This window comes from Oncorhynchus clarkii, chromosome 14, assembly GCF_045791955.1.
Source record: "Oncorhynchus clarkii lewisi isolate Uvic-CL-2024 chromosome 14, UVic_Ocla_1.0, whole genome shotgun sequence".
NCBI lineage: Eukaryota > Metazoa > Chordata > Actinopteri > Salmoniformes > Salmonidae > Oncorhynchus > Oncorhynchus clarkii.
The window spans coordinates 17,633,231-17,655,010 of NC_092160.1; the positions used below are offsets into that span (position 1 = coordinate 17,633,231).

Here is a 21,780-nt window from a genome sequence, read left to right on the forward strand (position 1 = left end):
ATATAAGGAAGAGGGGGTCAGTCTTATGGCTGGGTGTATGTGTTCTTACGACGGAATGTCTTTGTTTATATGAGCTATGTGTATGAATATTTATATAACATGACCGAACGCAAGAGGTGGCTAACAACAGACTCCATCCTATGCTAGCTTGCTACCGGTTGGCCTGGCTAGCTGTCTAAATCGCCGTGACCCTCAACCAACCTCTCCACTCACTGGACCCTTTTGATCACTCGACTAAGCATGCCTCTCCTTAATGTCAATATGTCTTGTCCATTGCTGTTCTGGTTAGTGTTTATTGGCTTATTTCACTGTAGAGCCTCTAGTCCTGCTCACCATACCTTATCCAACCTATTAGTTCCACCACCCACACATGCAATGACATCTCCTGGTTTCAATGATGTTTCTAGAGACAATATCTCTCTCTTCATCACTCAATACCTAGGTTTACCTCCACTGTATTCACATCCTACCTTACCTTTGTCTGTACATTATACCTTGATGCTATTTTATCGCCCCCAGAAACCTCCTTTTACTCTCTGTTCCAGACGTTCTAGACGACCAATTCTTATTGCGTTTAGCCGCACCCTTATTCTACTCCTCCTATGTTCCTCTGGCGATGTAGAGGTGAATCCAGGCCCTGCAGTGCCTAGCTCCACTCCTATTCCCCAGGCGCTCTCTTTTGACGACTTCTGTAACCGTAATAGCCTTGGTTTCATGCATGTCAACATTAGAAGCCTCCTCCCTAAGTTTGTTCTATTCACTGCTTTAGCACACTCTGCCAACCCGGATGTTCTAGCTGTGTCTGAATCCTGGCTTAGGAAGACCACCAAAAATTCAGACATTTTAATTCCAAACTACAACATTTTCAGACAAGATAGAACTGCCAAAGGGGGCGGTGTTGCAATCTACTGCAAAGATAGCCTGCAGAGTTCTGTCCTACTATCCAGGTCTGTACCCAAACAATTTGAACTACTTTTAAAAATCCACCTCTCTAAAAACAAGTCTCTCACCGTTGCCGCCTGCTATAGACCACCCTCTGCCCCCAGCTGTGCTCTGGACACCATATGTGAACTGATTGCCCCCCATCTATCTTCAGAGCTCGTGCTGCTAGGCGACCTAAACTGGAACATGCTTAACACCCCAGCCATCCTACAATCTAAACTTGATGTCCTCAATCTCACACAAATTATCAATGAACCTACCAGGTACCTCCCCAAAGCCTTAAACACGGGCACCCTCATAGATATCATCCTAACCAACTTCCCCTCTAAATACACCTCTGCTGTCTTCAACCAAGATCTCAGCGATCACTGCCTCATTGCCTGCATCCGTAATGGGTCAGCGGTCAAACGACCTCCTCTCATCACTGTAAAACGCTCCCTGAAACACTTCAGCGAGCAGGCCTTTCTAATCGACCTGGCCGGGGTATCCTGGAAGGATATTGACCTCATCCCGTCAGTAGAGGATGCCTGGATATTTTTTTTAAATGCCTTCCTAACCATCTTAAATAAACATGCCCCATTCAAGAAATTTAGAACCAGGAACAGATATAGCCCTTGGTTCTCCCCAGACCTGACTGCCCTTAACCAACACAAAAACATCCTATGGCGTTCTGCATTAGCATCGAACAGCCCCCGTGATATGCAGCTGTTCAGGGAAGCTAGAAACCATTATACACAGGCAGTTAGAAAAGGCTAGCTTTTTCAAGCAGAAATTTGCTTCTTGCAACACTAACTCAAAAAAGTTCTGGGACACTGTAAAGTCCATGGAGAATAAGAACACCTCCTCCCAGCTGCCCACTGCACTGAAGATAGGAAACACTGTCACCACTGATAAATCCACCATAATTGAAAATTTCAATAAGCATTTTTCTACTGCTGGCCATGCTTTCCACCTGGCTACTCCTACCCCTGTCAACAGCACTGCACCCCCAACAGCAACTCGCCCAAGCCTTCCCCATTTCTCCTTCTCCCAAATCCATTCAGCTGATGTTCTGAAAGAGCTACAAAATCTGGACCCCTACAAATCAGCCGGGCTAGACAATCTGGACCCTTTCTTTCTAAAATTATCTGCCGAAATTGTTGCCACCCCTATTACTAGCCTGTTCAACCTCTCTTTCGTGTCGTCTGAGATTCCCAAAGACTGGAAAGCAGCTGCTGTCATCCCCCTCTTCAAAGGGGGGGACACTCTTGACCCAAACTGCTACAGACCTATATCTATCCTACCATGCCTTTCTAAGGTCTTCGAAAGCCAAGTCAACAAACAGATTACCGACCATTTTGAATCTCACCATACCTTCTCTGCTATGCAATCTGGTTTCAGAGCTGGTCATGGGTGCACCTCAGCCACGCTCAAGGTCCTAAACGATATCTTAACCGCCATCGATAAGAAACATTACTGTGCAGCCGTATTCATTGATCTGGCCAAGGCTTTCGACTCTGTCAATCACCACATCCTCATCGGCAGACTCAACAGCCTTGGTTTCTCAAATGATTGCCTCGCCTGGTTCACCAGCTACTTCTCTGATAGAGTTCAGTGTGTCAAATCGGAGGGTCTGTTGTCCGGACCTCTGGCAGTCTCTATGGGGGTGCCACAGGGTTCAATTCTTGGACCGACTCTCTTCTCTGTATACATCAATGAGGTCGCTCTTGCTGCTGGTGAGTCTCTGATCCACCTCTACGCAGACGACACCATTCTGTATACTTCCGGCCCTTCTTTGGACACTGTGTGGACACAAGCTTCAATGCCATACAACTCTCCTTCCGTGGCCTCCAATTGCTCTTAAACACAAGTAAAACTAAATGCATGCTCTTCAACCGATCGCTACCTGCACCTACCCGCCTGTCCAACATCACTACTCTGGACGGCTCTGACTTAGAATACGTGGACAACTACAAATACTTAGGTGTCTGGTTAGACTGTAAACTCTCCTTCCAGACCCATATCAAACATCTCCAATCCAAAGTTAAATCTAGAATTGGCTTCCTATTTCGCAACAAAGCATCCTTCACTCATGCTGCCAAACATACCCTTGTAAAACTGACCATCCTACCAATCCTCGACTTTGGCGATGTAATCTACAAAATAGCCTCCAATACCCTACTCAACAAATTGGATGCAGTCTATCACAGTGCAATCCGTTTTGTCACCAAAGCCCCATATACTACCCACCATTGCGACCTGTACGCTCTCGTTGGCTGGCCCTCGCTTCATACTCGTCGCCAAACCCACTGGCTCCATGTCATCTACAAGACCCTGCTAGGTAAAGTCCCCCCTTATCTCAGCTCGCTGGTCACCATAGCATCTCCCACCTGTAGCACACGCTCCAGCAGGTATATCTCTCTAGTCACCCCCAAAACCAATTCTTTCTTTGGCCGCCTCTCTTTCCAGTTCTCTGCTGCCAATGACTGGAACGAACTACAAAAATCTCTGAAACTGGAAACACTTATCTCCCTCACTAGCTTTAAGCACCAACTGTCAGAGCAGCTCACAGATTACTGCACCTGTACATAGCCCACCTATAATTTAGCCCTATCAACTACCTCTTTCCCAACTGTATTTAATTTATTTATTTATTTTGCTCCTTTGCACCCCATTATTTTTATTTCTACTTTGCACATTCTTCCATTGCAAAACTACCATTCCAGTGTTTTACTTGCTATATTGTATTTACCTTGCCACCAAGGCCTTTTTTGCCTTTACCTCCCTTCTCACCTCATTTGCTCACATTGTATATAGACTTGTTTATACTTTATTATTGACTGTATGTTTGTTTTACTCCATGTGTAACTCTGTGTTGTTGTATCTGTCAAACTGCTTTGCTTTATCTTGGCCAGGTCGCAATTGTAAATGAGAACTTGTTCTCAACTTGCCTACCTGGTTAAATAAAGGTAAAAATAAAAAAAACATAAACAACTGCAGCATAAATACTGGAGGCTGAGACAGGAGAGGTCAGGAGACAGTGTGGCCCCATCCAATGACCCCTGTAATAGGGAACAAACGGTGCCCACACACTGTTAGGACCTACATAAAGCTGTCCCAACAGCAGAGCTTTCCTTCAGCACCATGGAGTGAACTTAAACAAATCCTTGTGGATTTGTGTAAGTCGATAAGAGCCGCATTCTCCTTCAATAATAACAAACGCCAAAATGAGTTTTGACTTTTGAACCATACACAAACATTATTACATTTATGTTAATTGAATTCATGATGTTTATTCTTATATCATTAATAATTAGCTCTAAGTTTAAGCAAATGCAAGCAAAAGAGCTGCAACGAGGTAGGCCTATTCGTTCAGCACTTTAAAAATGGACCCCGACAGAAATTCAAATAGATTCCTCCCGAGTGGTGCAGCGTTCTAAGTCACTACAGACCCAGGTTCGATCCCAGGCTGTGTCCCAGCCAGCCGCGACAGGACAGACATGAGGCATCACACATTTGGCCCACCCTCTTCCTGGTTAGGGGAGGGTTTGGCTGGCCTGGATGTCCTTGTTCCATTGCGCTCTAGCGACTCCCTGTGGCGGGCCGGGTGCATGCCCTCTGACTTCGGTAGCCAGTTGTACGGTGTTTCCTCCGACACATTGGTGCGGCTGGCTTCCAGGTTAAGCGAGCAGTGTGTCAAGAAGCAGTGCGGCTTGGCAGGGTCGTGTTTCGGAGGACGCATGGCTCTCAATGTTCGCCTCTCCTGAGTCCGTACGGGAGTTGCAGTGATGGGACAAGACTGTAACTACCAATTGGATATCACAAAACTGGGGAGAAAAAGTATATTTTTTTACAAAATAAATCAATTTAAAGAGATGTTAGTTCAGATAAATTCAGCAAGATGTTGAGGCCTCAACTTTACTCTTCTTTAAGTCACCACATAAATACACCACACAGATAGAGAGAGAGAGAGAGAGACTTGGCTAGCCTACCATTTAAATTATTTTATTAAGCGGTCTAAAAAGGAAGGAAAATACAATCATGAGAATCCACTTTTATATACAATACACTGACGCACAGACAGCGCATTGCGCAAACATAACAAACATCACAATATCAACTGGAATTACATGTGTCTATTACTGAACTTTTTGTTGAAAACAAATATTTGAATGGGAAGAGATTGTCACTGGCAAACATGGTTACAGACCAAACAACATTATATAGTATCTCCTCCTCGTCAAGAAAAGCACATGCGCTAATTACAGTGCCTTGCGAAAGTATTCGGCCCCCTTGAACTTTGCGACCTTTTGCCACATTTCAGGCTTCAAACATAAAGATATAAAACTGTATTTTTTTGTGAAGAATCAACAACAAGTGGGACACAATCATGAAGTGGAACGACATTTATTGGATATTTCAAACTTTTTTAACAAATCAAAAACTGAAAAATTGGGCGTGCAAAATGATTCAGCCCCTTTACTTTCAGTGCAGCAAACTCTCTCCAGAAGTTCAGTGAGGATCTCTGAATGATCCAATGTTGACCTAAATGACTAATGATGATAAATACAATCCACCTGTGTGTAATCAAGTCTCCGTATAAATGCACCTGTACTGTGATAGTCTCAGAGGTCCGTTAAAAGCGCAGAGAGCATCATGAAGAACAAGGAACACACCAGGCAGGTCCGAGATACTGTTGTGAAGAAGTTTAAAGCCGGATTTGGATACAAACATATTTCCCAACCTTTAAACATCCCAAGGAGCACTGTGCAAGCGATAATATTGAAATGGAAGGAGTATCAGACCACTGCAAATCTACCAAGACCTGGCCGTCCCTCTAAACTTTCAGCTCATACAAGGAGAAGACTGATCAGAGATGCAGCCAAGAGGCCCATGATCACTCTGGATGAACTGCAGAGATCTACAGCTGAGGTGGGAGACTCTGTCCATAGGACAACAATCAGTCGTATATTGCACAAATCTGGCCTTTATGGAAGAGTGGCAAGAAGAAAGCCATTTCTTAAAGATATCCATAAAAAGTGTTGTTTAAAGTTTGCCACAAGCCACCTGGGAGACACACCAAACATGTGGAAGAAGGTGCTCTGGTCAGATGAAACCAAAATTGAACTTTTTGGCAACAATGCAAAACGTTATGTTTGGCGTAAAAGCAACACCCTGAACACACCATCCCCACTGTCAAACATGGTGGTGGCAGCATCATGGTTTGGGCCTGCTTTTCTTCAGCAGGGACAGGGAAGATGGTTAAAATTGATGGGAAGATGGATGGAGCCAAATACAGGACCATTCTGGAAGAAAACCTGATGGAGTCTGCAAAAGACCTGAGACTGGGACGGAGATTTGTCTTCCAACAAGACAATGATCCAAAACATAAAGCAAAATCTACAATGGAATGGTTCAAAAATAAACATATCCAGGTGTTAGAATGGCCAAGTCAAAGTCCAGACCTGAATCCAATCGAGAATCTGTGGAAAGAACTGAAAACTGCTGTTCACAAATGCTCTCCATCCAACCTCACTGAGCTCGAGCTGTTTTGCAAGGAGGGATGGGAAAACATTTCAGTCTCTCGATGTGCAAAACTGATAGAGACATACCCCAAGCGACTTACAGCTGTAATCGCAGCAAAAGGTGGCGCTACAAAGTATTAACTTAGGGGGCTGAATAATTTTTCACGCCCAATTTTTCAGTTTTTGATATGTTAAAAAAGTTTGAAATATCCAATAAATGTCGTTCCACTTCATGATTGTGTCCCACTTGTTGTTGATTCTTCACAAAAAAATACAGTTTTATATCTTTATGTTTGAAGCCTGAAATGTGGCAAAAGGTCGCAAAGTTCAAGGGGGCCGAATACTTTCGCAAGGCACTGTATAATACACAAAGTAAGCAAAACAATGAAATCCTTCCAACATTGCCTAAAATTATGAATAAGATACTAATGAGATAGGCCGATGTAAGCAATAGGCCTATAACAATTGACATGTACAAACTATGGCATAAGGGAATGATGAGCGCATAAGATGCAATCCGTAATTTCGATGAAGACATTAATTAGCAAGCTAAGATGGACATAGTCAATATTACTATTTGTTCAGCACTTTTGAAATGTACAGCGACAGAATTCAAAACATGGTTTATCAATGCCTAATCTCCCGTGGGCAGATTATGTGTGTAGACCGAAGAATCTGCCGGCACTGAATGGGATGCATGAGATAATGAGATGCATTAGTTCTGGTTTGTGGGTTTTTGTCACTGGTTATTTGAACGTATCAGGATTGGGCGAAGGCGGTGCTTAAACGGATTCACCTCGAGTACTTTGCATCTGCCCACACAGATCAAAAGGGGGGGGGGGGGGGGGGTGCTTTAGCTGAGATTTTCCTTTTGGAGGGTGGAGACTTAGTTTTTGCAGGAACTCTCAATTTCTAACACATATGAACACAGATTTTAATCATGCAGGTTAACAAACTACACACAATTTGTGGAAAACTTGGTAATTTGGGGAATGGTAACACTGCACAGTAATTTTTGCTTTGGGGGGGGGGTACTTTTTACTTATTTTTCTCCCCATTATCCAATTGGTAGTTACAAAGTGTGCAAAGCTGTCATCAAGGTAAACGGTGGCTACTTTGAAGAATCTCAAATATAAAATATATTTTGATTTGTTTAACACTTTTTTGGATACTACATGATTCCATGTGTTATTTTATAGTTTTGATGTCTTCACTATTATTCTACAATGTAGAAAAAAGTACAAAATAAAGAAAAATCCTTGAATGAGTAGGTGTGTCCAAACTTTTGACTGGTACTGTACATCAGAAATTCATCCAAGAGAATACTGTAAATCTCCTTTAGTCATTTACATAAACCATGAGTATATAAAGTATTCATTACACAGTCATGGTAAAAGTATTTATTACACAGCCATGATACAAGTTTTAATTACACAGACATGATAAAAGTATTTATTAAAACATGAGGGGGTTGAACTGGCATGTGGATGGCAGGGCAGTAAAACATGAGGGGGTTGAACTGGCATGTAGATGGCAGGGCAGTAAAACATGAGGGGGTTGAACTGGCATCTGGATGGCAGGGCAGTAAAACATGAGGGGGTTGAACTGGCATCTAGATGGCAGGGCAGTAAAACATGAGGGGGTTGAACTGACATGTAGATGGCAGGGCAGTAAAACATGAGGGGGTTGAACTAGCATCTGGATGGCAGGGCAGTAAAACATGAGGGGGTTGAACTGGCATGTAGATGGCAGGGCAGTAAAACACGAGGGTGTTGAACTAGCATCTGGATGGCAGGGCAGTAAAACATGAGGGGGTTGAACTGGCATCTAGATGGCAGGGCAGTAAAACATGAGGGGGTTGAACTGGCATCTGGATGGCAGGGCAGTAAAACATGAGGGGGTTGAACTGGCATGTAGATGGCAGGGCAGTAAAGCATGAGGGCGTTGAACTGGCATCTGGATGGCAGGGCAGTAAAACATGAGGGGGTTGAACTGGCATCTGGATGGCAGGGCAGTAAAACATGAGGGGGTTGAACTGGCATGTAGATGGCAGGGCAGTAAAACATGAGGGGGTTGAACTGGCATCTGGATGGCAGGGCAGTAAAACATGAGGGGGTTGAACTGGCATGTAGATGGCAGGGCAGTAAAACATGAGGGGGTTGAACTGGCATGTAGATGGCAGGGCAGTAAAACATGAGGGGGTTGAACTGGCATGTAGATGGCAGGGCAGTAAAGCATGAGGGTGTTGAACTAGCATCTGGATGGCAGGGCAGTAAAACATGAGGGGGTTGAACTGGCATCTAGATGGCAGGGCAGTAAAACATGAGGGGGTTGAACTAGCATCTGGATGGCAGGGCAGTAAAACATGAGGGGGTTGAACTAGCATCTAGATGGCAGGGCAGTAAAACATGAGGGGGTTGAACTGGCATCTAGATGGCAGGGCAGTAAAACATGAGGGGGCTGAACTAGCATCTAGATGGCAGGGCAGTAAAACATGAGGGGGTTGAAATAGCATCTGGATGGCAGGGCAGTAAAACATGAGGGGGTTGAACTGGCATGTAGATGGCAGGGCAGTAAAACATGAGGGGGTTGAACTGGCATGTAGATGACAGGGCAGTATAGCATGAGGGGGTTGAACTGTCAAGGAGATGGCAGGGAAGTAAAACATGAGGGGATTGAACGGACAATTAGATGGCCAGGGTTTCAGATCCAAGGCACGTGCTCTTAGTATCTCCAGAGCCGCGGCACTGCAACTGACCCTTCAACTGACCCTGTGCTCCTCCCACATGTGTGAGTGAGTTGTTTGAAACCCTGTTGTGTACTGTAAGGTCAAAGGTAGAACAACTATAATAACTTTACATGTTGACGAACTTACTGAACTATACTAACTTTGCATGTAAACAAAACGTACCGACTGAAGCAAGGTTTTGATATAGCAACTGCTTCACTCCAATTCGCCTGATGTCCCTAATATCCAATTCTAACATTCAGATGTCTTTATTTATTTAAGTTTGTGGTTCTGGAACTGAATAATACAGGCCAGATGGAAGTCTAGCGGTTTCGAATGGTCCATTTGTGCTGCCTCCCAGAGGCATTAAGACAGTGCTTTAAACAGATGAGGATTAGTCAGACATCTCCTCGCTAGAACATTCCTAAAATGTCCTTATTTAGTTTCGGAATAATGCAATTTAATTTTAACCACGACTGACATGCTATCAGATAACAAGCAATAAGCGTTTCCTGATTGAATAAACAGGTTTGTTTTCTTCCAAGACTGTGCATATAATCCTTTGATTATATCCAATGTTCTCTGAAATGTCTTTGTTACAGAGTTACAGGTTTTCAAACCATTAGTAACTTTATTGTTAGTGACAGAGGTCACTGATAAGAACATTTTAAAATTGCAAATTTCCCGTCTTTCAAAAATACTTTTGAAATGAGTGAGGAATATGAGATTTCACACTTCAGGTCAAATGCAAACCTCCTCTTCATTTTAGTCATTAGATATGCATTGCATTAGATGTCATTCTTCCTACAGATGTTTCTTTCTTTGAACATCAGAACATGATTCAAATGTGCCCTCAACAGTACATCAATATTAGACTGCTGATTTTCATTCTTCCCATAAGTTAGTCATGACACATTATAAGTGTACTCTATGACACTGATCAAAAAAACAACAAGTAATGAAAAAGGAAATCAACACTACAGAACTTGAAGACATGATTTGAATACCCTTGATATTTTAATATTCCCATTCCTTTATGCCTGATTATAATTCCCCTCAAATATATAGGATTCTTTTCTGATGATATCCACTTTACTGTATCCTATATCAAACATGGTCCCTTATCCATTTAAAAATGTCCTGCCTGGAACCTGGACTTCTTGTCTTTGGCAAATAATACCTAAACTACTCACATAATCACAGTCATCCTCTCTATTCCTGGAACCTCCGAGTCAGCCTCTGACATGAGGCCCCAATTCAATCGATTGCAGCTTCGCATTGTGTCTCTGTGGCCGTTTGTAACGGTGTTGAGATTGTGCCGTAACCTCATTCCACATCTTGAAATGTCTCCGCTAGTGCTATCAAATTGGTACCTTTTCGGTGGAGTAATGGGCAAATACGTTGTCTGGCAGGGGGTCAGCCTTTGTAAGAACAGTGTACCCAGACAGGGAAGGAAGCAAAACTGCAAAGCAAGCACAAGTTACGTGTCTCTAACGTACATAGGCAGTGATTAAGACTGATCCCTGATGCTCTCCTATGTCTCTCGGATCTTATTTTTTTTATTAGTTCACTGTTGATACAATCCCAAAATGTTTTGTATGTCAGCAGTCAAAAACTTGAAAGTCTAATGTCTTGCTTCTGCATTTTGAGACTGTATCAACAGTGGGTGGACTAATTAAGAAAATACCGAAAGATAGTTTGTGAGTGGATTTTCCCTTTAACGCTAGTTCTATAACAACAATGTTGTCCTAATTCCTTGTTGTAATTTATTTTCATTGCTATCTTTTTTTGGTCCAGTATGACTCGTGGATGTGCATCAGACACAGGAGGCTGCTGAGGGGAGGACAACTCATAATAATGACTGGAACTGAGCGAATGGAATGTCATCAAACACATGGAAACCATGTGTTGGATGTATTTGATACAATTCCACAAATTCGGATCCAGCCATTACCACGAGCCAGTCCTCCCCAATTAAGGTGCCACCAACCTCCTCTGGCGTTAGACAATAACATATTCTTCCTCTGTCTTCTCTCTTCCTCCTCCAGTGCTGGGGGCTGTTCCAGAGCCGTGCCAGTGCAGAGACCTGGAGCTGGACTGTGACGGCGCCCAGTTTCACCATGTCCCAGCAGTGTCCATTAACGTCACCATGATGTGAGTTGACACACACACACACACCTTTGAGGAGTTCATAAATAATATGCACATAATGACACTCACACACACACACACACACCTGATAGCCTTCTTCGTTGAGACATTTGCATCTGACTAGAAGTGTGCATACTTTCTTCTGTATCTCCGGTGAATTGGAAGAGAAAAAGGATTTAAACAAAGTGTCTCGCTCAGTTAGCTAATGAGTGTCTTGATGGAAGTTTGTTTGTGGAGGTTGGTTTAAGTCCTAGGGCTGTTCTCTGCTGTACTGGAACAGTCTTTTTGACAGAGGAAAATGAGACTTGAATCTCTTTACTGAAGCCTGCTGAAGCTTACTGAAGGCTACTGGAATATCTCTACTGAAGCCTACTAAAGCCTACTGGAATAACTTTACTGAAGCCGTCTAAAGCCCACTGAAGCCTACTCGAATATCTTTACTGAAGCCGACTAAAGCCTACTGGAATCTCTTTCCTGAAGACTACTAAAGCCCACTGAAGCCTACTCGAATATCTTTACTGAAGCCTACTGAAGCCTACTGGAATCTCTTTACTGAAGCCTAATAAAGCCTACTGGAATCTCTTTACTGAAGCTGAATGAAGACCACTGTAATCTCTTTACTGAAGCTGAATGAAGGCCACTGGAATCTCTTTACTGAAGCCTAATAAAGCCTATTGGAATATCTTTACTGAAGCCTACTAAAGCATACTGAAGCCTACCAAAACCTACTGGAATCTCTTTATTTAAGCCTACTGAAGCATAGTAAAGCCTACTGGAATATCTTTACTGAAACCTACTGAAGCCTATTGGAATCTCTTTACTGAAGCCTACTAAAGCCTACTGGAATCTCTTTGTTGAAGCCTACTAAAGCCTACTGGAATCTCTTTACTGAAGCCTACTAAAACCTACTGGAATGTGAGACAAACTGAAGGTAAGGATATGATTATTACAAAATGTATTTATAACAAGATGATGTATAATATACATCATAATTTCAATTCATGCATTATGCAAAAGAATGACAACAATAACTATACATTATCACAAGGAGCTCGCCCTTTCTCAGTCTCACAATAGTATGTCTCCCTATCATATTGGCCCAACATTGTTTAGATAATGGCCCATTTGGGCCCCATGTTTCTCATCCTTCCATATTGGGGACATCCAGTTCCACTTGACTATTCATCAACAAAACAATGTGTTGTTTGTTTGCTTGATGTGTAAACCTCGAAGGCCCAATTTGCATGCAGAATAATTCAATTATGTCAATTGCTTATCATCGCCGCCTATTCCTTCTCCAATTGGCTCAGCTTTCATCAAGGTGCTGTAGACTACTGCAGCATCCTTCACATTGTTCATTTTCAATTAAAATGCTTTCTTCACTAATTCAAAGTGTATCTCCGTAAACTCGGGTAAACGTGGCCATAGTGCTAATCGAGGTGGAATGAGCTTAGATAACGATTCAACTACAAATGTCAACATTATGCATTATCTCTGTCACTCCATAAAGAAAGATGTTCCTCTTCTGTTTGGAATAATGATGTGTTTTATCACCAGTCCCATTTGAAACATAATTGGAAGATTGTTTGCATTTGGAACAACGTGTGATCACATAGAAACCTTAAACAGACACTGGACCCAGAACATAGTAATAAAAATGGATCAAAGGTTTTGGCCTTTTTATTTGACACAGTATTGTTTGGTGGCACAATGTTATGTTTATGACATTTTTTATTTTACCTAGTCGACCTTATGAACTATTCACATCTCACAGGTCACTGCAAAAGAACCGACTCCGGATATTGAATGGTGACATATTCTATAAGTACCAGAGTCTTCAGAAATTGTAAGTTGTCATTACATTTATTTTTTTTAAATGTATTCAGGCAAGAGAAGTCACTTGGTTGAGTTGTAGACTGCTAGTGAAGCATTCAGTCGTTCAGAAATAATTGTGTTAGCACTTCAAAAACACACACTGATAGACCAACCTGTCAAGTCCACTGTGACAGACATAGACATAATTCTAAGCATTGTTTGTCCCCTTTTGATGCTTTTGAGGGCCAAAACAAGCTTACAAAGGATGTTTTTATCAAGACTCACCTTTGGATGATGGTTGTGAGGAAAGTGGACTTTCACGATTGTTCACCACATCATTCAGTCTATCTTGTGGTGCCTGAAACATATTGGCATCATGGAAGTAGTAGAGCGAGGAGGAGACTGAACACATGCCTCATAGACTGCCAAGAACTATCTATCGAATAAAGTCAGCTTTGTAGTATTGTTTGGGTAATCTTTCATTCAAGCGTTGCTTGCAATTTTCTTTTTCTTATAAAAAAAATGCTATCAAACCAAATATTATGAAAGTATGTACCAATTGGTATTCTTATTTTGTTTTTCTAATCTACATCGAGCCATTTTTATTTAGTTTTTATGTATAAAATAGCAGGACAGTTGATGCTATGGTTCAACTGTAAGTTCTATTGAAAAGCACTTCAATGGAGGAAATCTTCTGTCAGCTGCTTTCACAACCATGCCAAAATCCTCATCTCGCTTGACAGCTTGCCAAAAAGATTCCTCAGCACTGTAAACATTGCCTGTCTGTTCTATTTAGCAGTATTGCAAGCTAAATTGGAAAGGCTAAATACGACACCTGACAGAAAACACAATTTTGGGTGGGTTGATCAACCTGTGATCTAAACTTCGTCTGAAGTGCAGTTCATGTTAGAAATGTGAGGCTTCTGTACTTGTTGTAACTTGTTGTAACATGTTGTAACTTGTTGTAACATGCTGTAACTTGTTGTAACATGTTGTAACTTGTTGTAACATGCTGTAACTTGTTGTAACTTGTTGTAACATGTTGTAACTTCTTGTAACGTGTTAGCCATTGTGGCAGTTGTTCTCCTCAACACACAAATTCTATGAATGTTTGTAACATACTTCTAACATACGACTTCAGATATCTACAACATAACAGAATCCGAGCTGTGAGCCCTAAAGCATTCAGAGGACTGTACAATCTAACAAGACTGTGAGTTCATTATATTCATCCATCCGTGCAATTGACAGTGTTATGTTGAACTTTGTTCTTGATCAAACAACTAAGTCCTTCATAATGAATGTTGTTGATTTATGTTTCTCTCATCAAAGTTGCTTATGTTTGAAATAAAGGGTAAATAATTCCTATGAATTGTTTCAGAGAACTGTGCGTATTTAAAATCAGTATTCTCTGCCTCAGATATTTAAGCTACAACAAGATATCCATCCTGATGCCTGGGGTGTTCCAAGATCTACACAAACTGGAGTGGTTGTAGGTTTTCCTTACTGGCACATTCTGTATATCCTGTGTGCCAATATAGACATACTGCTAACATAAATGGAACAAAGACATCACATTTTTAGACAGCCTTCAGCAAACAAGCTTGTATCGCTGCAGTTTCATCTGAACCAATGCTCAGCCAAATACTTCACTTAATAAAAGAGCTGAAAATAAACTGTACCCTCTGGTTGTAGGATCCTTGAAAACAACAGTATCCATCAGATATCCCCCACAACCTTTTCAGGCTTGCGCTCCTTGGTACTCCTGTGAGTTTCATTTCTACCTCTACCTTCTTGAGTTGGTCTTGTTTTGCTTTTACCCTCTAAGAAGTTATTTAATATGCACTTAATTGAAGTGCCCCAGTATTTTTAAGGGCCTATTTGATATGCTTACGTATATTGGCGGAGTGTTGTTTTCTTTGATCGGCACAAAAATCAGACCGCTCTTGTTTTGTTGTATTGGTTCACAGGGTTTTGTTGAACAACGCTCTGACAATGCTGGATGACATCTGCCTGGAAATGCCAAGACTTAACTGGCTGTAAGTTTGGAAGTCAGCAAATCAAAGAGCTTTGTTATCGGCATGATATTCATTTTAAATATGTTTTTGTGCGCTTGTGTGTCTCCAGGGACATGGAGGGGAATCAAATCGAAAGTGTTGGAAACGTAACATTCTGGTCATGCAACATGATGACTGTGCTGTAAGAGTGTGACTTAATACATTTCAATCTTCAGAATGGATTCTGTTTTTTCCCCGTATGTGTCCTTGGCTTTCTCAGTAGGCGATAACCCATTACAATCCCAAATATCAACAGCAATTTGTTTCCACAAGGGGTTCTAAATATTAGACCCAAAAGCAACACTCTTGTTTAATTGCTTTTAGAACCAACAGAGAAGATGAGGGGAATAAAGTAAGAAAATTGCTTTCACTGTTTTATAATTCTTGTTTTGACCGTCTTTCTTCAACTCTTTCTAGCGTCCTACAGAGTAACAGAATCAGTCACATACATGAACAGGCTTTTTCATTTCTGCAAAAACTTGGGGAATTGTAAGTTATTATGTTTTGTTTGCCTCAGACATGAAATTGCATGACATCTTCCTTTATTTATAAATGTCTTTATCACACGCAGTGGTACTGCACATCTTCATCTATTCCACTGACTTTTTGAAGAATTTAGATACTACCATATTATTAGTTCAGACTGTACTATAAATATACTGTGCAGTACAGGGCTGAAATTTATTGCAACCCAAAATGTGCCCGAATAGGAAAACAACATGTTCCCAAGCCAAGAAGATGTTCATTATGATTTATATTTTATGCGTTCTGTTTAATCCTAGTATTTATCCTAACCTGCTTTTCCACTGGTATCCGGATTTGCAGAACAGTGGGGAGTCTTGGAGTGTCTCCAATATACGCATACACATAACCATGTTAGTCATGGTGAACACAAATATGTGGTGCATCTAGCTTAACACAATGCTTATCAAGTAGACTAATGGATTCCAGGAATTGATCATTAACATGAATGGGAACACAGCATGCATGTGTGATTAGGTGGTCATGTAAGCCATGTAAACCTTATATAAGTTTCATATGTTGTTTCCAATAAATAGCTTTGTCTCCACAGAGATCTGTCCAGCAACAGACTCCTGGCAATCCCTCCCAATCTCTTTGTTCATCTGGGAGATTTACTACAGCTGTGAGTCAGATCCACACTCGAATCTATGCACAAACGTTATTTTAATATTTTAAACGTTTTTCTTGCACTAACGTTGAAAGACATACACATACAGCTATGGTGCTATAGTTATTGTTGGATATTATGTCTAATGATTGATGCTCTTACAGAAACATCTCGTATAACCCTATCGCGGATCTGCAAATTGACCACTTTGATAACTTGCATAAATTGAAATCATTGTAAGTAGCCTGTATGTTTTTCAATGCTCACTTTGTGAATGAATGTCACACTTGAGAGGGGATCCATTAGTAGTAATATCAGGTGTAGAAAAAAATATATAGTTCTTGTAAATATGCAAGAGGCCATTTAAATGAAATCTACATAATATTTTTTTTTAAACAACGTTTTTCCAACCACAAGAACATGTGTGTACAGTTAGTACATCTCCCCTCTACATCCCTTTTTGTGGCTCTTTCAGACTAACTAAAAATCCATCCATCTATTTTACTCATTTCAATTACATACACTATATAATCACATCCCCTGATGATGCACTTTTTCAATTTGCACCCTATCATACAAGAGAATTATGTGGCACTTAACATGTAATTTGTGTATTATGTGTTCAATGTATTATCGTATTGGAACAGAGTGCACTTACTGGCCCACACATCAGGAATTCCCTCATTCACACGTATCAAGAAAGAAAACAAATAGCATTGTAGGTAATATATCAAAGCTTATCATCAAAAGCACTTTGTGAAAGACCAACCATTTTGTGGAAAGAGCGTTGCAAAGAGGGCCTCTGAAATTCAAATATTTGGTTTTGTTTGTTTTTCTATGTAAGCTCCTAAGGGGAACAACATTTGTTTGTGTTTTTTAGGAGCATAGAGGGAATTGAGATAGGGAACATACAGCGAAGGATGTTTGAACCACTCAAACACTTGACCCATATGTGAGTAATTCGTTCATTTTGTTTCATCGTAAAGATTTGGGATGTGTATTTGAAGATCAATCCCAAATTAAAATTTGGACACTTTTTTATGACTGATTAGTGATGAATGTTGTGGTAAGTTGTTTAAAAAGCATTATTTCTGGAATAAAATACAAAATGTATACAAAACAAATCAAACGTTTGGACACCTACTCATTCAAGGGTTTTTCTTCATTTTTACTATTTTCTACATTGTAGAATAATAGTGAAGACATCAAAACTATGAAATAATATGGAAGCATGTAGTAACCAAAAAAGTGTTAAACAAATCTACATCTATTTTAGATTTTAGATTCTTCAAAGTAGCCACCCTTAGCCTTGATGACAGCTTGCACACTCTTAGCATTCTCTCAACCAACTTCATGAGGTAGGCACCTGGAATGCATTTCAATTAACAGGTGTGCTTTGTTAAAAGTTCATTTAAAGGAATTTCTTTCCTTCTTAATGCGTTTGAGCCAATCAGTTGTGTTGTGACAAGGTAGGGGGAGTATACAGAAGATAGCTCTATTTGGTAAAAGTCCATATTATGGCAAGAACAGCTCAAATAAGCAAAGAGAAACGACAGTCCATCCATTACTTTAAGACATGAAGGTCAGTCAATCTGGAAAATGTCAAGAACTTTAAATGTTTCTTCAAATGCAGTCGCAAAAAACATCAAGCGCTATGATGAAACTGGCTCTCGTGAGGACCGCCAAGGGAAAGGAAGACCCAGAGTTACCTCTGCTGCAGAATATAAGTTAATTAGAGTTACCAGCCTCAGATTGCAACCCAAATAAATGCTTCACAGAGTCCAATTAAAAGACACATCTCAACATTAACTGTTCAGAGGAGACTGTGTGAATCAGGCCTTTATGGTTGAATTGCTGAAAATAAACCACGACTAAAGGACATCAATAAGAAGAAGACTTGACTGGGCCAATAAACATGAGCAATGGACATTAGACTGGTGGAAATCTGTCCTTTGGTCTGATGAGTCCAAATTTGCATTTTTTTTGGTTCCAACCGGTGTTTCTTTGTGAGATGCAGAGTAGGTGAACGGATGATCTCCACATGTGTGGTTCCCACCATGAAGCATGGAGGAGCAGGTGTAATGTTTTGGGAGTGCTTTGCTGGTGACACCGTCAGTGACTTATTTACAATTCAAGGCACACTTAACCAGCATGGCTACCACAGCATTCTGGAGCGATCTGGTTTGCGCTTAGTGGGACTGTCATTTATTTTTCAACAGCACAATGACCCAACCCACCTCGAGGCTGTGTAAGGGCTATTTGACCAGGAAGGAGAGTGATAGAGTGCTGCATCAGATGACCTGGGCGCCATAATCACCTAACCTCAACCCAATTGAGATGGTTTGGGATGAGTGAAGAGTGAAGGAAAAACAGCAAACAAGTGCTCAGTATATGTGGGAACTCCTGCAAGACTGTTGGAAAAGCATTCCAGGTGAAGCTGGTTGGGAGAATGCCAAGAGTGTGCAAAGTTGTCATCAAGGCAAAGGGTGGCTACTTTGAAGAATCTCAAATATTTTTGGATTTGTTTAACACATTTTTGGTTGTTACATGATTCCATATGTGTTATTTAATAGTTTTGATGTTTTCACTATTATTCTACAATGTAGAAATTAAAGAAAGAAAACCCCTTGAATGAGTGTGTCCAAACTTTTGACTGGTACTGTACTTTCCCATACGTACTTTCTATTGCAAACATTTCATAGTCAATCTGGCCCCTTATCTGAAGCTTGAATGTCCACTCCCAACTGTATGATCCCAACTGTGCATTACATCACATACAGTGCTTTCAGAAATTATTCACACCCATTGACTTTCAGGATTTTGATTATACAGCCTGAATTTAAAATTATTATTAATTTTTATGTAATGAAAGCTGAAATGTATTCAACCCCTTAGTTACTGTATGTCAAGCCTAACTAAGTTCAGACTAAGTTCAAAAATGTGCTTAACAAGTCACATAATAAGATTCATGGACTCACTCTGTGTGCAATAATAGTGTTTAACATGACTACCTCATCTCTGTACACCACACATACAATTATCTGTGAAGTCCATCAGTCGAGCAGTGAATTTCAAACACAGATTCAACCACAAAGACCAGGGAGGTTTTCCAATGCCTCGTAAAGAAGGGCACCTATTGGATTTGAAAAAAAGTAGACATTAAATATTCCTATGAGCATGGTAAATGTATTAATTCCACTTTGAATGGTGTATTAATAAACACAGTCACAACAAAGATACAGGTGTCCTTCCTAACTCAGTTGCTGGAGAGGAGGGAAACATGAGGCCAATGGTAACTTTAAAAAAGTTACAGAGTTTCATGCCTGTGATAGGATAAAACTGAGGATGGATCAACAACGTTGTAGTTACTCAACAATACTAACCTAATTGACAGAGTGAAAAGAAGGAAGCCTGTACAGACTAAAAATATTTCCAAAGCATGCATCCTGTTTGCATCAAGGCACTAAAGTAATACTGCAAATAATGTGGCAAACAGTGGATGCAGAGGGAAAAATTTACCAAGTACAATTTTTTAAAACATATAAAATAATAATGATATTTTGTCTCTTTGTGTTTCACAATTTTCTTTCATTTTACAAGAGGCTGATTGTATCTCACCGGAGAAAGCATCCGAGTGAGTGAAACAGCGCCCCTCCGTCTCTGTATGTGTAGGCCATCTATCTGATGCTGTCTGGTCAAAAACAGTATGACATTGTTGCCACCCGTAGCATTGAATGCAAGGGAAGCCAACGAGCATTTGGCCTCCCTTGATAAAAAAAAAGTATAAAATAATAGCCAATCAGCTAAACTGAATGAGCTCAACTGTGGGGTGTGATTACTTTCTGAAGGCACTGTATATACTTGTGAGTAAGGTCATCCCAAAACACAAAATACAGGTCCATTCTGAGATTCACTGAAAACCAAATACTCCTGCCATATGCAGCACAACTTTGTGTCACATACCTTTTTGGCCAACTTCTGTGCAACCTTTGGATGGGCACTATCCCCTATCCTGATAGGGGCCCTGAAACCATCCCTAATCGCTACACTCTACACATGTGTAGATCACAAAGGACATGCTACAGATGTAGGATCTTAATTTAATCACTCTGTCAAATGAGAATTTACCTGCAATGCAGGAAATGTAAAACTTGTGGTGCATTTCGGGTTTAAAAAGGCTTCTGAAGTTTATAATTTCCACTTTGACATTTCAGTCTTGATTTTCCATTATGGAAAATGTATCAACCCTTTCAAAAATATCCAATAATCCACATAATAATTCACATTTCCTGTTGCTGCAGGATAATTTTTCTGCTGTAGCAAACTGTCTCAAATTAAGATTCTACATGTGTGGTTGTCAGTAATGTGGCAGAAATGCCACCTAGCATATTAAAGCTCAAAGTAGAGATAACTCCCATGTTGCTTATACCTGTCAATTTATTAAAGATCATGAACTGCCTAGAGGCTAGGGGTTGAGGCTAAAGACTAGGGGCTAGAGAGTGGCCTAGAGGCTATAGGCTAGGGTAAGAGACTAGGGGCTAGAGGCTAGGGGGTAGAGCTCAGGGGCTAGGGATTGTTTTTGGACAGTCTCCCTCTTTCATCCTGTTCATTGATTTCTCTCCTGTTGTGTTTAGTTACTTTAAGAAGTTCCAGTACTGTGGGTACGCCCCTCATGTGCGCAGCTGCAAGCCCAACACGGACGGTATCTCCTCCTTCGAGGACCTCCTGGCCAACATTGTCCTGAGGGTCTTCGTCTGGGTGGTGTCGGCCACCACGTGCTTCGGCAACATCTTTGTCATCTGCATGCGCTCCTACATCCGATCGGAGAATAAGCTCCATGCCATGTGTATAATCTCCTTGTGTTGTAAGAAACAGCTTTCATATCTTTCAACTCAGGCCTCCATTCAATTGATTTCAGATAAAGGAAAACCTTACTGCAGCTTCATTCAGAATGTTTACTCTGTATCGTAAGGGAAGGTGAGGTTTCAGCTTCATTCAGAATGTTTACTCTGTATCATAAGGGAAGGTGAGGTTTCAGCTTCATTCAGAATGTTTACTCTGTATCATAAGGGAAGGTGAAGTTTCAGCTTCATTCAGAATGTTTACTCTGTATCATAAGGGAAGGTGAGGTTTCAGCTTCATTCAGAATGTTTACTCTGTATCATAAGGGAAGGTGAGGTTCCAGCTTCATTCAGAATGTTTACTTTGTATCGTAAGGGAAGGTGAGGTTTCAGCTTCATTCAAAATGTTTACTTTGTATCGTAAGGGAAGGTTTCAGCTTCATTCAGAATGTTTACTCTGTATCATAAGGGAACGTGAGGTTTGAGCTTCATTCAGAATGTTTACTCTGTATCATAAGGGAAGGTGAGGTTTCAATTTCATTTAGAATGTTTACTCTGTATCATAAGGGAAGGTGAGGTTTCAATTTCATTTAGAATGTTTACTCTGTATCCT

At 40.8% G+C, this 21,780-nt stretch overlaps 1 protein-coding gene across 1 annotated transcript in view; it reads left to right on the top strand.

The window, feature by feature from the left end:
* LOC139366363 (relaxin receptor 1-like) overlaps positions 1-21,780 on the top strand; it is a 104,197-nt gene that overhangs the window by 69,770 nt on the left and 12,647 nt on the right. Inside the window, exons 4-15 of the mRNA XM_071103754.1 lie at positions 11,223-11,328; positions 13,100-13,171; positions 14,282-14,353; positions 14,561-14,632; positions 14,836-14,907; positions 15,111-15,179; positions 15,268-15,339; positions 15,615-15,686; positions 16,270-16,341; positions 16,491-16,562; positions 17,207-17,278; positions 20,961-21,190. Of these exons, the coding sequence (XP_070959855.1) occupies positions 11,223-11,328; positions 13,100-13,171; positions 14,282-14,353; positions 14,561-14,632; positions 14,836-14,907; positions 15,111-15,179; positions 15,268-15,339; positions 15,615-15,686; positions 16,270-16,341; positions 16,491-16,562; positions 17,207-17,278; positions 20,961-21,190 (1,053 nt within the window). The remainder of the gene's footprint in view (positions 1-11,222; positions 11,329-13,099; positions 13,172-14,281; positions 14,354-14,560; positions 14,633-14,835; positions 14,908-15,110; positions 15,180-15,267; positions 15,340-15,614; positions 15,687-16,269; positions 16,342-16,490; positions 16,563-17,206; positions 17,279-20,960; positions 21,191-21,780) is intronic.